At 36.8% G+C, this 17,770-nt stretch overlaps 1 protein-coding gene across 7 annotated transcripts in view; it reads right to left on the bottom strand.

Moving 5' to 3' along the window:
• Positions 1-17,770, bottom strand: part of LOC5579463 (probable G-protein coupled receptor 158) — a 382,902-nt gene that overhangs the window by 184,556 nt on the left and 180,576 nt on the right. For all 7 annotated transcript variants that reach the window (XM_021846130.1, XM_021846133.1, XM_021846132.1 and 4 more), the window contains one exon: positions 8,746-9,463. In XM_021846130.1, coding sequence (XP_021701822.1) covers positions 8,746-9,413 — 668 coding nt within the window. In that variant the 5' untranslated portion in view covers positions 9,414-9,463. The remainder of the gene's footprint in view (positions 1-8,745; positions 9,464-17,770) is intronic.

Raw genomic sequence — 17,770 nt, 5'->3', positions numbered from 1 at the left:
AAAAGAGGACCTAAACTTTCGTTTTAGATATATTTTGGTTGAAATTTCACGATTGAATTTAGATTAAACCGATTTTTTTAACATGCTTGTAGTCTCCATACAAAATTTTTTGTTACTCTTATATGGCAAAATACAATACTTTTCTAAACCATCAAAAAATAACTTTTCCGCATGAAAAGTATTATGAACTTTGATCATAAGTATTGTTATACACATAAAGTTTGAATTCTGTGGCAAATTAAGCAAATTAATTTCCTTACAAGCTGGCAAACTTGCATGCAAGTTGGCTGAAATAGTCAATTTTTACATTTTCAACACCTAATATCTCAAAAACTAGACGTGCTATTGTAGCATCCCAAATAATATCATTCATATACCATTTCACTGCTCGAGTCATAATTTACATTAAGGCACTTGATTGCCAACATTCATTAGTGCATACTCAGATTTCACAACAGACCTCATTCAAAATTTATTGCATACACATGTTTTCATGAACATGTTATTTCGACCATATCATAACATTGAATTTGGGACTAGGCAGTTGACACTTGCCTGACCCACATTCAATGTTGAACAAACAGAAAATACCACCCGTGCAGTAAAAGACACATGTTGAACAAACAGCCTGCTTCATGACGATTGGCTATCGTCTTCACAAAAATAAGCTCCTCCCATAGAATTTAAGTTTGTGTAGACTTAAGCTTGAGTGTAGAGTTAAGGTTTGATGTAAATCAAAAAGAAAGATACAAGACACATTGATTTGAACCAAGAACAAAAACGGACGTGTTTTCAATGTGATATCACCGCTTATACTTTATGGCGACCTGACATTCGAACAGGCAATGTTCGGTACTAAAAAGTGAACTTTGGAAATCTGTGTTAAAGTGTTAAGTGTTAAAGTGTTCTTAAAAATCTCGGTATTTTTCGTTAAAAGAAGATTAAAAATGGGTACCGAGGAGTCAAAGGCTCAGGTACAACACAACGGGGACACACACATTGAGATAGTGAACACTCAGAACGAACACTCCGCGAAACTCGATACGATCGAGACGACACTGTGGTTCGTGACTGCTGGAGTGAGTTTACAACTCGTGCTAAGCCTGTGGGCTTTAATTCAGCGAAGAATAAACAGCAAAGTGTTGAAGAGGGCAGACAAGCTATGCAAATTAAACGAACTAGCAACAGAAAAGTGAACAAGAAAAACACTTTGTGATTAAGGTAAAAGAAGAGAATGCTGGTGAAAACAGTAATCGCGGTAATAGTAACAATAGTGTTACAATTTACAATTTTACGCGGATGGTTAACAGTTCTAGAAGAAACCAAACTTTTATGGACACAGTTAGACGGTGCAGAAGTACAGGTGATTTGTGTGTAATGAGAGCAAAAACTAAAAGGCATCTACCTAGCCTCTAATAGGTAAACAGTGCTTAAAGGTGCAATAAAAACAAGAAGAGATGAGCAGAGACGAGGCAGACCAACAACGAAGCTGAAGTGATCCGAGTGATAACATGTGCCCACTCACGCTAGACCAACGGATGCAGTGGAAATCGAAAAAAGGACATCGGTCGGTGAGCGAAATATGAAAATCATGACATATATTTGTTTACACACCATTTTTGTGCGATTTGTTAGAAATTTATAAATATATTGTAAATCACTATATATATAATTGTTTTACCCACCATTTTTGAATTTGATTGATCGGTTCGATATATATGAGCAGTATAATTGAAATGTGATGTTTGAAGTAATTGAAGAAAAAATCAACGAACTGAATCGAATTGCTACAAATTTTAAAAAATCTATAAATAAGTGTTATAAACCAGAGACTTTACTTGCAAAAAGAGCACAAGTCCAAGAACTTTTTATTCAAATTCAAAATTTGATTCGATCAAATTCAGATTTAATGCAATTACAACACGACTGTTTTATAACATTTGCGAATGAATCGTACCAAAGTTCTTTAGAAATAATCAACAAGAAGTTAGAAAGCGGAAATTTCTTTAAAATAAAATTTAAAAATATAGTGAACAGAATAATAATAACAAATCGGAAACATAAAATGGCGCTAAATATCGAGACGGCTTCCAAAATAGCGGAATTAATTCCGAACTATGATGGTGGCCCAGAAGGAGCAAAATCATTCACTGACGCGATTAATTTTCTCGACGGTGTCGTAACAGCAGCACAAAAACCTGGAACAATTCAATTGGCTCTGACTAAACTAACAGGCAAAGCAAGAGAATTGTTTACGGATGTGCCTGCTGATTTAGCAACGATCGTCATGAAAATTACGGAAAACTGTGTTGATAAAACGAGTGCTGATTTAGCACTCAGTAACTTACAAAATTTGAGACTCCGCAATGATGTACAAAAATTCACGCAGAAGTAGAAAAATTGTGCGACAAACTGACACGAGCTTATGTTAGGGAACAAATTCCGGCAGAAGCAGCGAGGAAACTCTCTCAAAAGGCCGCTGTTAAGACGATGATTAATCAGGCTCAATCTACTGAAACGAAAATGATGTTGAAAATAGGTAAATTTGATACCCTGAAGGATGCATGCAACATCTTGATTGAGAACGAAAATACCTCGACCACAACATCGCAAATTCTGCAGGCAGGGAACCAAACCAATCGCAGATTTGATAATGCGCCGAGGAACTTTAAACAATATTCCTCGCGCAAGGAATATGAAAATCATACAAACCGGAACCGATCTTTCGATCGCTTCCGAAACCGAAATTTCAACGAAAGACGACCAGTAAATCGCGATTTTTACCAACGTGGTAATCGCGGTAATGGCAATTATCGCGGCAGAGGCTATGGTCAAAATCGTCATCAAAATTATGGACATCAAAACGGTAACAGTCGAGTGTACTGCGCAAACGAGCAACCTCAAAGTGGAAACGTAGTACACAACAATACAGCAAATCAGGCATCGCCAACGTGTGCTCACGTCGGCGTCGTGCAATCCAACCAACAGTCGCAGACTAGTCAAATGCAACAACATTTTTTAGGCCAACGCATGTAGAAGTCATTCCGAACGAAATGCAAACGACCGTCCTTAACATAAATTTGAACGCATCAAATTTCATAACAGCTGGTGCGCTCATGGCAAATCGTAAATGCAGCTTTATCATTGACTGTGGAGCTGACGTATCACTTTTTAAAATGGATGTAATTGAACCAACGCAAATTATTGACACAGCAGTAAAAACTCGATTAACGGGTATTACTGACGGAGCTGTACATACGCTAGCAACTACGGTAACTGACCTATATTTTGATCATGGTTTAACCATCCGACATACTTTCCATTTGGTACCAAGCAATTTTCCGATAGCAACAGATGGAATTTTAGGAAGGGATTTTTTGACGAAGAATAAATGCATAATCGATTACGAAACATGGTTACTCAACTTCAATTTGGGAGATGTACAAATATCTATTCCAATCGAGGATAACGTTAATAATGGGTTTATTTTGCCAAACAGAAGCGAAGTTATTCGAAAATTATCTAATTTGCCCATTTGCGAAGACATGGTTGTGCTTTCAGAAGAAATTCAACCAGGAATTTTTTGTGGAAATACAATCATTTCACCAGAAATGCCCTATGTAAAGTTTATAAACACAAGTAATGACCCTGTTTATATATCTAATTCAACATTTAAACCTAAATTAGAACCTCTGAAAGATTATTGTATTATGCAATTTTCTAGAAATAAAAATAATTCCGCAGAAAGAGTTCAAGAAATTTTAAAAGAGTTAAATGTAAGTAAACTGCCAGAATATTCAAGAAGAGAGTTCACCAAATTAATAACCGATTATGCAGATATATTTTGTTTACCCAACGAAAAAGTAACAACCAATAATTTCTATTCACAAAATATAGTTTTGAATGATACTGTTCCTACGTACATTCCCAACTATAAATCAATTCACTCTCAAAATGTCGAAATTCAATCTCAAATAAAAAAGATGCTTAATGAAAAAATTATTGAGCCATCGGTATCCCCATACAATTCGCCGATACTTTTAGTTCCAAAAAGGTCTAATAATGGAGAAAAAAAATGGCGGTTAGTTGTCGATTTTAGACAACTAAACAAGAAGGTCATGGCTGATAAATTTCCGTTACCAAGAATTGATTCAATTTTAGATCAACTTGGTAGAGCAAAGTATTTCTCAACATTAGATTTAATGTCGGGATTTCACCAAATTCCTTTAGAAAGAGACTCGAGAAGGTACACTGCTTTTTCCACTCAGACTGGACATTATCATTTTATGCGACTGCCATTTGGACTGAATATCAGCCCAAATAGTTTTCAGCGTATGATGACAATAGCTATGGCTGGATTGGCCACTGAGTGCGCTTTTGTATACATCGATGACATTGTAGTCATCGGTTGTTCTGTAAACCATCATTTAACAAATTTAGTAAAGGTTTTTGAGCGTTTAAGGCATTATAATCTTAAGCTTAATGTCCAAAAGTGTAAATTTTTCCGTAATGAGGTGACATATTTAGGACATCATATAACTGATCATGGAATTTTACCCGACAGTTCAAAATTCGATGCAATAAAAAATTATCCAAAACCCAATAATGCAGACGAGGTACGAAGGTTCGTAGCTTTCAGCAATTATTATCGGAAATTTGTGCCAAATTTTGCCACTGTGGCACATCTTTTGAATCAACTTTTGAAAAAGAACGCGCAATTTCAGTGGACTTCGGAATGCGAAACAGCATTTCAAAAATTAAGAGAATATTTAATGTCACCAACTATTCTCCAATACCCAGATTTTTTGAAAGAATTTATTCTCACGACAGACGCTTCTGATGTTGGATGCGGAGCAGTCTTGTCCCAAAGATTTGAAAACAACGACTTGCCTATAGCATTTGCGAGCAAAACTTTCACACAAGGCGAAAAGAATAAACCGGTCATACTTAAAGAATTGACAGCCATACATTGGGCAATAAAATATTTTAGAGCTTATCTGTATGGTCATAAATTCACAGTACGAACGGACCATAGACCACTTGTATATTTATTCGGAATGAAAGATCCCAGTTCTAAGTTGACTCAAATGCGTATTGACCTTGAAGAGTTTGATTTTACGATTGAGTATATCAAAGGTAAAAATAATACTGGTGCGGATGCATTATCACGTATTGTAATGACTTCGGATGATTTGAAAAGAGGCAATGTTCTAGTAGTTAACACTAGATCAATGACTCGAAATAAACAACGCCAAAATGACAAAAGCAAACAAGTTCAAAATACACCAGTGCGTAGCCAAAAGATTGATCACCTTTTGACTTACATTACTGAGAACCCATCTGAGACGAACAAATTATGGAAACTCCATGTGCACATCAAAAATAAAATTTGGAGATTTATCCTAAAAAAAAAAAAGAAGAGCGATTTATAGCGCATCTACGGCAAGATAATGAAAATGGAAGTCAGATATTCGAATTTGTACTTCCAATAATCGAGAAAAATGCAAAAGTTTTAAATGTAAATCAAATAGCGCTTTCTATTAATGACGATATATTCCAAAATGTCTCTTTGAATTCGTTCAAGACGATAGTGAATAATACGTTGAAAAATTTACAAATCATAATTTACCAACCACCAAGATTCATCGATGATTTACAAGAAATCCAGACAATACTGCGAAACTACCACGATACACCAACAGGAGGACACATAGGACAACATCGCTTGTACCTCAAACTCCGTGAACAATACACCTGGAGGGACATGAAAAGTTCAATTTCTCGATTTGTGAAGGCCTGCGAATCGTGTAAAAAGAACAAGATAATTAAACATACTAAGGAGAAAATGGTTGTAACTACAACGCCATCCTCACCTTTTGAAATAATATCGATAGATACGGTAGGACCTTTACCAATTAGCATACAAGGAAACAGATATGCCATAAGCATACAATGTGACCTTACTAAATATATAATTTTAATTCCCATTAAAACTAAGGAAGCTCAAATTATAGCTAAAGCCTTAGTAGAAAACTTCATTCTTATATATGGTTCATTTATTGAGTTAAGATCAGATCAAGGTACAGAGTATAAGAACGATGTACTTGATCGTATATGTAAACTTTTAGGTATAATACAATCATTTGCAACTGCCTACCATCCCCAGACAATCGGATCATTAGAGAGAAATCACAGATGCTTGAATGAGTATCTGAGATCGTTCATTAATGATCAAAAGAATGACTGGGATGAGTGGATGAAATTTTATAGTTATTCATACAATACAACTCCACATACTGACCATGGATTCACACCCTACGAGTTAGTATTTGGACGGAAATCAAACTTGCCACATGAAATATACGAAAAAGGAATTGAACCCGTTTATAATCTGAATGAATATTACTACGAACTAAAATACAAAATTCAAAGAACAAACGAAATAGCAAAAGAAAACCTCATCAAGCACAAAATTTTACGAAAAGATCAATATGAAGCAAAAAGCAATTCGATCCAAGTTCATGTTGGAGATTCAGTGTATTTGACCAATGAAAACAGGAAAAAACTAGATGAAATATATACAGGTCCTTATACAGTAGTTGAAGTTTCTGAACCAAACTGCAAAATACAAGATCCAATAACAACAAAAATTACAGAAGTACATTTGAATAGACTAATAGTTTAATTTTATTTTGATTTTTATATTAATTGTGATACTTGAAATCCAAATACATTAGCATTATATAAATAATATTTAAAGTTCCACCGAGTTTGACATGAACCAAATTTCAAGGTTAGATATAAATTCAAATTAGTTTTATTCCAATTGTGGAGGTGTTTGGATAAACTCTTTAGAACGATTTCACTTCGTTGCATCATTCTTTTAAAGGGGGAAGGTGTAGCATCCCAAATAATATCATTCATATACCATTTCACTGCTCGAGTCATAATTTACATTAAGGCACTTGATTGCCAACATTCATTAGTGCATACTCAGATTTCACAACAGACCTCATTCAAAATTTATTGCATACACATGTTTTCATGAACATGTTATTTCGACCATATCATAACATTGAATTTGGGACTAGGCAGTTGACACTTGCCTGACCCACATTCAATGTTGAACAAACAGAAAATACCACCCGTGCAGTAAAAGACACATGTTGAACAAACAGCCTGCTTCATGACGATTGGCTATCGTCTTCACAAAAATAAGTCCAAGCTCCTCCCATAGAATTTAAGTTTGTGTAGACTTAAGCTTGAGTGTAGAGTTAAGGTTTGATGTAAATCAAAAAGAAAGATACAAGACACATTGATTTGAACCAAGAACAAAAACGGACGTGTTTTCAATGTGATATCACCTCATATACTTTACTATGATAATTATGTAAACGGCAATGGATTCAGCAATTCTTAATTGAGTAAATAGAGGTATTTTGATGCTGGAGACAAAAACGTGTTCCGCAGTGTTATATATAAAGCTAATTTCTCAAACCATATCATTTGATTTCATGAGGTCTAGTCCTAAGTTTGGACATATAACCTAGGACTCGAGTCTAGTACACAAGACTGAAGACAGCCTTACAGTTGAGGTCAAAATACGCGTATCTGTCAAAGGACACCAACTCTAGTGAAATGAAATGGTTTACTACTAAATTCCTTTTTTTTTTCATTTAATCCTACGGAGTAGGATTCACTCATTGCGCTTCCAATGAGTCATAAAATAGTTTTCAGATATATGGACAAAATACTTGTGTATGTTATTTAGGGGCTGAACCCAAATGTTTGCACGGGAGTGTATTCCCAAACTTGGGGCTAGACTGGAGCTTTCTCAACAAAAATATTAATTACAATTTTTCAAATCAATTAATAACAACATTTTTTTTAGGAAGGAGAATGTTATATTGAATAGCGAATAATAGACATGAGAACTTTCTTCGCGTCCACGCGATTTGAGTTTTAGCATGAAAATGCTCCTATGTAACAGGTGCACATATTTACCAAACCTTCATGAACCATGAGGTCCCATTTTGGATAACGCGATCAACAATTTTCCTGAACCAAACAGTAGATGACATTTCCCATATGTTGGGGCTGGAAATCCCATATTAACTTCAGTTCAAAAGCACCAGCACATGGAACGACCAATTGTGCTGAAATTTTCAGGAACTCTCCCTTTTACTCTAAAGAATAATTCTGGGGGTGTCCCGTGGAATTATACAACTTTATTTTTCTCCCGTACTGAGCTGAGCCAGTCTGTTGGATATGTATGCTCAACACAATTTTCAGAAAGTTTACTCATCTATTCCTTTTGACCCAATTAAATAACGTGGGTTGTGAATGGTCCATTAAAGCTGTAGGTTATTATTATTATTAGCTTTATTAGGGAGATTTTCAGCCCGTGGCTGGTTCATCTCCAAGCTGTAGGTTTGATTGAATGAAAACCTTGTTTTCGTGCTTCTTACAAGTATTTAGAACATTTCGCCCAATTGTAAACAAACATTATGTTGAGACGAAAGTGTGCGAACGAAGGCTAACTGCTTGTTATGCTGTTGTTCCCTTGCCAATCCTCTGAATGAATGTGCGAAAGGCAACCATAGTAATTTCCAGTGAAAGAACCCGAACCCAATACCATAAATATAATTTACGATTATTCCGAACGACGGAAGCAAGCAAACCCAATTCAGTTAATGATATCGTTCGATATTTCCGGAGTGCGTGTGAGCAGCCCCTTCTACTTACTTGTATCCTTGCGATTCTACCGTCACGCTGAAAGGCCACAGCCATCGCCCGTAGAGTGGACCACAGTCCCGGAAAGGCGCACCCCAAAACTGGGCACCATTGCTCTGGTTCCACGCCGCTCCCAGTTCGCGCCAATAGGTCGACAGGAACGTTTTACTCTCCGACAAATTGGCGTGGGCGGCGTCGATTTTGTCTCGAAATTGCACCACAGCCAACGGAAGTCGGGGTGAAGCGATTCCAACGGCAAGTAATCCACTGTCCTCCTTGAGCACAAAGCTAGCCAGTTCGTTGGCTTTCTCACGGGCCACGTTCAACTTTCGGTCATCTTTGCTGGTGTCGATCCGTTTGGCAGCGAGAAAATCGGCAAACGATTTGGCAGCTTGAATGGTCAGATCGGACACGTCGTAAAACGGATCCGGTGGTAGATCTTCGAGCACTCTGGGCTCACACGGTGGGAGAGTGGCCGATCCGACGGCACTGGTGGTAGATTCCACGTCGGAAGCATCGCTCTGGATGAGCTGCTGCTGCTCGAACGCATGCCCGGAGCAAGGATGGAACGTTAGCTGGAGGACGACGGCGACAGCGAACAGCGCGAGCAGCCATGGCCTGGGCCGGCCGAAGTGACAGCAATGATCCCGGTGATGGTGCTGATGGCGAAAATGACCCATCACCGTACTTTGAGTGTAGAATTGTTGCTAGAGTGCACTACGATGGGCATCTGGAATTTGGGAAAGATTGAAAAAAGAAATAGTTACTAATGATGAAAATAGACTATTATGGATAGCAACTTTGAACTATGCAGTGGAGATTTGATTTTCTTTCTTCTTCGCGTAGTACATTACATAAACAGTATGTACACTGTCCAAGTCAGTGTATTAAATTTGCATCGAAACAAATGCAAAACAAAAAACAAGGCAAGCGCAATGACAATCGTTTGTCCCAACTTTCGTGGATATGGATACAATCACAAGAAAATTTGTCGTGACAAACATTGGGGGCAGCGTTGTAGCAGCGCTTTAAAATCGAAATTATTTAGTTATTTTAAACACAGAATCAAATTTGTGTTTAAGTCGTTATTCGATAATGTGGCAATATTTACTAACACGGAGAAAATTCCCGGAAATGGCAGTGCAATGCCCAGAAAATCGCAACGCACATATTAAGCGATCATTGTCATGTTCTGTTCAGGTTGAGATAAACTGTTGTTGCGGAATGGAATTGTTGCAAAAAGAATAGAAAAGGACAATGCCTTTATTGCTAAGTGTTGGTTGACAATTGATTGATCTGAGTAGATACACAGTCAACTCTCTATAATTGATTATTGAAGGAACCATTGAGTTAGGGAGGTATCGACTTATAAAACACAAAACCACTGCAAAGGCGATACAAAGAACCATCGTGCTAGTCATGAAAACCAATTTCTACTGCGGTTCTCTAACTCGATATCGAGATACGGAATATCGAGTAAGGGAGAGTTGACTGTAATTTGAAGGTTATTGGTTAGGTACAGAATGATAACTGCCATTTTTGTTCTACGGAACGCGAAGCCTCGGAACGTCTGATCTCGTTTCGTGAGTTTTCGTGGTTCAAATTCAAACTGAAAATTTGGCTGCATCAAAGTGAAATTTTGACAGGCATTTTTTTGTGAGAAAAACAACAATAACTCCCAAACGAAAGAAGATAGCGAGTTTCTTCACTCACCAAATTACGCATTTTCCAAAGCTCTAAAAGTGTTTTATTGAATACATTGATGAGATATTTGAATTGAAAACGCTAGAGTCAGAAAACTAGTTTTATTCGGACCACCCTATGTCACCGTAGAAAAAAAAGCTCTAAATCAGTCAATTTAAGAAAAGAAGAAGAAATTTAAGAAACTTGTTTCAAAAAGTTGCTTGAAATTGAATGGTCTACAACTTTGCCGAAGCATGTATAAAACAATTTCTACAAATAAGAAAGTTAGTATCACCATTTCTATGAAAACGTGGACCACCCTTATTTTCAATAACACCAAACAAAGGACCTAACTAATACAAACAACATTGTGGAAAGCCGTTTGCGTCTAATGTTTCATTCTCAAGCCTGATTTGCTGCTGAACAGGAATTGCTAAAGAAATTTCTCGCCGATTCCTTGCAGAAATTTTCTACAGCGGCTCCCGTTTGAACTGACATCTCTTTTCAACTGCGTACTGCGATCAGAAAAAAGCGCTTCCTTGATCGATTCCTTGCAGGAATTTTCCATGCATCAACATAGGCCGAGAAATTACTTGTCAGCAGCGAATCAGGCTTCAAGCTCAAAATGCATCGTTCCGCGTAAAACTGATTCCTGGACCACTGTGCAATGGCGCATGCCACGTTAGAATGGAGACTAGGGGGGTCTGTTGCCTTGAGGTTACGTTTTCGCTTCATAAGCGGTAGGTCATGGGTTCGATTCCCAGCCTCTCCACAAAAAAATCGTCCAGCCACCAGAAGACGCCTCACGGAGGACCGTGCTTTGGGGAGCACATCCATCCTCTGTCAGTATCAGATGGTGACTGAGACAAACTGACCCTCTTCGCAGGCAGCTAGCCTCACTAACAGCAGAGCTCTCTCCTACCTGCTCGGTGTGAGAGTAAAGGAGTAGGAGAGAGTGAAAGTAGATGTAAATATAGATAAGTTGAAAATAGATCTGTATCGGTAAAGAAGCTACAGATCAGCTGATTCCGGCACAGTAGTGGCCACGAGCACAGAGTGCCTTAAAAAAAAAATAAAAAAAGAATGGAGACTAATGATGGGAAGGGGAAGGAATTGATAATGCATTAAACTGGCTCCCACGGTAGACCGTATATACCACTGCGTCTACGCCAGTTCATGCGAGAAGGTGTAGGGGTGGTAAATTTATGGCAGAGAGGCTTGCTTGTTTGTTTAGCAGACTGTATATGTATCAGGCGTAACAAAAGGCGTGCCATAATGATGGAAGAATGGAAGCGTAGGGGAACGGTTTTTTGTTCTAGTTCTAGTTATGTACGAAAAGATCAACTATGATGGATTAAGAGCGGAAAGATAGAAGCAGGTGGGGATTTTTTTTCATTTCCGTACAAAGTGGGCCAAAGGGTCTCAGATTTTCATGAAACCTTTTCCACAGGCAGGGCTCATCAATATATGAATAAAAAAAATTGAGAAACATTCAGTGTCGCTTATTTTCCCGGAAAATTTCAGTGTGAATTTTTTTGTTTACCTCTGACACTACTTACTTTGAAAAATCATAACTCAAGAACGAAGCATCGTAGAAACAAAGTTTTTTATATGAAGTTTTTGAGAAGATAATTTCATAAGCTTTAATCGCTGAAATTTTTGAAATGTACTTTCTTTTCGTTTTGAGTTATGGCCAATTTTGTAAAAAATGTTCAAATAAGCCATTTTGAGCCTTTTCTTAGAAAAATCATAACTCAAGAAAGAAACATCGTAGAAACAAAGTTTTTTTTTATGAAAATGAAAGCAAATTTTAAAAAAAATTTTAAATAAAAAAAAATATTAACTGGAAACAGTTTCCCACAAAATTTCCCACCGTTAAGAAAATTTGTAAAGAAAAGCCGGAAAACAATGTTCCAATTAGTGGAAAACTTTCAAAAATATATTTTTGAGAAGGTTATTTCATAAGCTTTAATCGCTGAAATTTTTGAAATGTACTTTTTTTTCGTTTTTGAGTTATGGTCAATTTTGCGGAATTTTTAGAAAATTTGCAATTGCTTTGATAAAAAATCTTTGTTTTTCCGATGCTTCGATTGAAATATGGGTTCGCACGCGATTGCAGATCAGCTTTGCTGGATTTTGTTTTTCGACCGGATCAGTGTTTTCGGTACCATTGTTTGCGAAGTTATTTGTTCTCCTCCTGCACGCGTTTTACATTTTGCTGTGCGAATAAAAAGCAAAACCGCTCAGCATGTGCGAGATGTTTGTTAATACGGTCGAGTTTCGTTTCTCGATTGACGCCCCCCGGCCGTCGTGGATTGAGATTGCCAATTTTGTAAAGCAGCTACACTAGAGTGGTTCAAAAAATCGTTTTTGCTCCACACCGCTCATTCGATTCTAGATCAAATTCTGAGTGTCCTCCCAAGGTTTGGGCTCATTTGGGTGAAAACTGAGACTGCACAAGCCCTTTAAAGTTTATATGGGAATTACTATGGGAAATGCAAGCAATTCATTCAATCGGTCATAGTGTTTGCCCATGTGCTCTTGAGGCTTAGAATTACGTTGATATTGTGAGATACAATAAGCACCTACAACTTTGCCAAAGACCGTTTTTAAATCGGACGCCCCAGTAATTAGTTATCGTTTTTCGAATGAGTTGTAAAACTTTGGCTATAATTACTGGGCTGTTCTGCAGGCATCATTGGATATATGCAGTAAAACATAGTAGCCTTGATTTGAGCGTGCTATCTTTCGCACCAGGTGCAGCAATGTTGCCTGTTCAGAAGTTGAATGAGCACTGCTGAAGAATTTGTGACTGAATATAAATCAATAACTAACTACTGAGACGTCCGATTTGAAAACGGTCTTCGGCAAAGTTGTAGCTGCTTATTGTATCTCACAGTATCAACGTAGTTCTAAGCCTCAAGAGCACATGGGCAAACACTATGACCGATTGAATGAATTGCTTGCATTTCCCATAGTAATTCCCATATAAATTTTGAAGGGCTTATGCAGTCTCAGTTTTCATCCTTATTAAATCCAATTTTGAGAGGACTTTCAGAATTTGATCTAGAATAGAATGAGCGGTGTGGAGCAAAAACGATTTTTTGAACCACTCTACAGCTACACTCTGATGTGTTGGTTGTGGAAACTGTATACAAATTAACGGAAAATCGGAGTATCTGTATCAAATACAAGACTGAGTCGGCAATGTTAGAAGCTTTACGGAACAAATTGGAACCGCAAAAATTTCAATATGCATCCGGAAAATCAATGGAAGTTTGCATGGTGATTGCAGGTCGCAGTATCGAATACGTCCGTGTATTCGATCTCCCGCCGGAGATCTCCGACGACGACTTGTCATCATCATTCAAGCAGTACGGAAAAATAGATCGGATCGTTAGAGAAAAGTTTCCTGGAAATCTAGGCTTGGATCATGTATACAATGGTGTGCGGGGTGTATACATAGACGTAGAGAAGGAAATCCCGTCATCGATTGATGTTAAGAATAGGAAGGCAAAAGTTTTCTATGACGGACTTAAGGATAAGTGTTTCATATGCCAGTCCAGAGGACATCGGAGGATCTCTTGTCCAACAAGGAAAAATGGTAGTAAGCCCAATACGTACGCTGCAGTTACCAGAGCAGAAGAAACTGTCACTTTGATAGAAGAACCGGTTGCCACGGAAGACGAAATCGTAGAAGTGATGGAGGAAGAAATCCTTGAAGAACATTCGGAACTCGTTGAGGTACAAGCAGAGAAGAAACAGCAACATTGGCGTAGGAACAGGGGGGGCCAGGGGGCCTGGCCCACTCCAGAATCATCCAGGCCCCCCCCAGAATTTTTGATGATTTTAATAATAAAAATTAAAAAACAATAAATTTAACATGAAGCAACATCTTTCGAATCAATGTACATGACTCTTGTTATTGACAAAAATCTCTTCAGTAGTTACGTTATTTTATGTTGTACAACTACAGTGAGAAAACCTCGCTTGTCTTACACAACATCAGCGTGGCGGTTCTGACTTCCGTGAATTGCGTGACAACAGAAAGCTTAACCGTACAGCCGACCATCGATCGGTTACTGTTAGAACTAGTTTCTGATTGTATACGACATCTCCGTTGCAAAAAAAACACCAAGGAATAAAAAAGCGTCAATATCCTGGAAGTATAATTCCCAAAATTCGTTTTTTTATTTATTAAATCCAAATAGTCCTGCACAAAGCATAAAGCAGCATATTCACTGGATTCTGATTCCTCATGTTTTTCGGAGGAATGAGAATCATCTAAAGAATTCTATATATCAACTACAACTCGTATGTCAGAAAAAAAAAATAAAAATTGAATTCTAAAGGAATTTCAGAAAATATATAGCGTGTATTTTTGTCCAAAAATAAGGCTTAATTTGGAATTTCGGCATTTTTTTTTTCAGATGAATGACAGCAATTTAAACTGGCGTGAAAAAATGTAACAAAATCGACCATAGTGTTTTCTTCCAGCAATAAATTCTATGTTTGATTTTGATTCCATTTTCAAAGTAATTTTGCATGAATCAATTTATTGTTTAAACTATATTTTTCCAAGAAAACTTATTTTTTCGTAAATAATTTGATGAATTTCCAATCAAATTTTTTCAAAAAAAAACTTTCGATATTCTTTATAGAGTTTTGATATGATGAAATTCTTCAAGGAATATTGAAAGATGGTTTCAGAACATTTGCAAATCTCTTGGTCAAATAATAATGTGGGACTTGTTCACACTTTCAAAGCGAATTCCTCCTTGTGGACATCCATTCCTCTATGTCTACCCTATATTAGCAAATTAATTCCGGAAAATGTTCCAGGATTTACTTGAAAAATACTACTTAACTTTTCAAAAGTTCAGTTTTCCCGCAATTCCTCAAAGAAAAACATTGATTCTGTCATATCTAATGCTGAGATGTTTCGCTGAATTTCTTTTGTTATTTTTTTTAATAGTTTTCCCAAAAGTTATATAACAAATTCTTCTACTAAGTTCATCAGAAGGCATTAAGAAATATTTCCAAAGAATTTCACAAATTTCGTCAAAAAATCTTCTATATTTAGGATTATTCAACAATTGGAAAGAAAATTAAATGTCTCTTGCCTTCGAATTTTCAGAGGAAATTTGTCGAAAATACCAGGAAAACTTTGCTTCCAAAATCAGCATAGCGGTAAAGGAATCTGTAAAGAAACATGCAGCAAATAAATGGGAAGGGGGAAAATGTATTAAGCTATTCATAAAGAAATTTGTATTGATCATTCTTAAAACACTACTTTAGAAATGATTTTGCTAATCATTGGCAGAATCCATATTCTAAGTTTGAATATTTGTATGATAAGAGGGCAAAATTCATAGAGGCTTTCTGGCAGAGTTCTAGGAAATCAGTAGTCAAGGAAAGATAGATTTCAAGGAAAATATCTTAAGAAAATTCTGATGGACCTTGTTGAGAAATTTGTTTTATTTCTAAATTCATTGAATTGGTTTTAACTATCTTGTAATTCACCTCTAGAGAAAAGATTATAGATTATCTTTAATTGTACCATTGCCCATTCATTATTCTACCTGCTTTAACATTTTGTTGTTTCTCCTTCACTCCATGACACTTTGAGGAACTTCGCACAAAAATGTTTCGATACTCTAAAAAGCAACTTTAAAGAATTTAAAGACTTTAAAGAATTAAAAAAAAGGTAAATTATAGGAATTGCAAAGTTCTTCTACGTATGGTACCTGATTCCTGAAAATCCGTCAGGAATTACTTAACAAACTTTCAAAGTAATGCAAAAGTTTCCCCTAAGATTTAAGTTCATCAAAATCTTACAATACGGTTTTTTCCATAATACATCTTCGGCCATCATCTTAAAAGATGCCGGCAATATTTTTGCGTTAAACTTATACAGTACTACCAAATAACCAATAATAGACCCTTCACAAAAGTTTGGTGGGAATTTCTAGAGGTAAGAAAAAATGAGTTCCACTGCAATATGTTCACCACAGTATCATGAAACTTCGGAGTTCATACAATATATTATCTTAGATTTTAGTTAAAATACTTTCAGTAAAAGTTCCATCCATTGGTAGTGCTTCGTGAAGCCCAAACAGGACAGTTCGGTTTTGCGTCGTCCGATAGATTTGGCTCACGGTTTCGCGCATGTTTTCGTCGCCGGAATTTTTTTTTTTTTCCTGTTTCCAAGCGTCCTGCTGGGTAGTGCTTCGTGAAGCCCAAGCAGGACAGTTCGGTTTTGCGTCGTCCGATAGATTTGGCTCACGGTTTCGCGCGTGTTTTCGGCTCCTAAGATTTTTTTTTTCTGTTTTGGAGCGTCTTGCTGGGTAGGTATTTGGAAGGCACAAGCAAGACGGTTTGTTTTCGGGACGCCAAGAAGTTTTGCTGTCAGTATCAGTTTTGTGTTCAGTCGAGGATGGATTACCAACTGGTGAGTTCGTTTCATTCTTGTGATAACACATATTTTCTTGAAAGCGTAACTTTTAAGTAATTTTAAAACAAACTTTGTATGGTTCGTCACTATAAGTGTCGGCATTATGTTTTTTTTTCTTATACAATTTCAATATACATATATTTGTCTCTTTTATACGTTATTAAAAATTATCTTTTGAATTGTTCGACATTGTGAATGTTGACGTATTTTTTAAAACTTGTACCATATAGAGACAAAATGCACAGTAATACTCATATGTAATTTTCAAACAAACTATGTATAGTTCGTCACTACAAGTGTCGGCATTATTCCTGTTTCATATAATTTAAAATATATACATGTAATTTTCAGTTTTCGTCATTAATAAAAACATCTTTTGAATAGAGTAGTGTTTGATCCTTCGACCTTGACATTATTCTAAATCCGGCGGAATCCTTGTGGGCTTCGTAGCCATGCGGTTAGCGGCGTTAGTCGGTTAGGTGTATTGTGCTACGGAGTGTGGGTTCGATTCCCGCCCCAGTCGGAGAAAACTTTTCGTCAAACGAAAAATTCTTCATTGGTCCACTGGTCGCTCCGTGTGTCCGTTGTCTAATGTTAGTTATGTTCAATCTGTGCAGCCTCTGGCTGAAGATGGTGTAAATTGTCTTTGTAAATATTACAAACAAAGTATTTTTAACCTTCTTTTGTATGTGTTCCATTAGCAATCTGATATGGAGTGATTCGTAAAGGAATTTGTAAAGCAATCCCTAAACAATATTGATATATTCCTGGAGTAGTTTGTACCAAACATGGAAAGTGGATAAAATTTTAAATGTAATCCTGAGATTACCATACCCAAAAAATTTGGAGTTATTTTCTGGAACCTAAAAGAATACTTGATGAAACATCTGGAGATTTTTT

Source organism: Aedes aegypti, chromosome 2 (assembly GCF_002204515.2).
Source record: "Aedes aegypti strain LVP_AGWG chromosome 2, AaegL5.0 Primary Assembly, whole genome shotgun sequence".
Lineage (NCBI taxonomy): Eukaryota > Metazoa > Arthropoda > Insecta > Diptera > Culicidae > Aedes > Aedes aegypti.
Note: the sequence above shows the minus strand (reverse complement) of the source record. Positions and strands in the feature narration are given on the sequence as shown.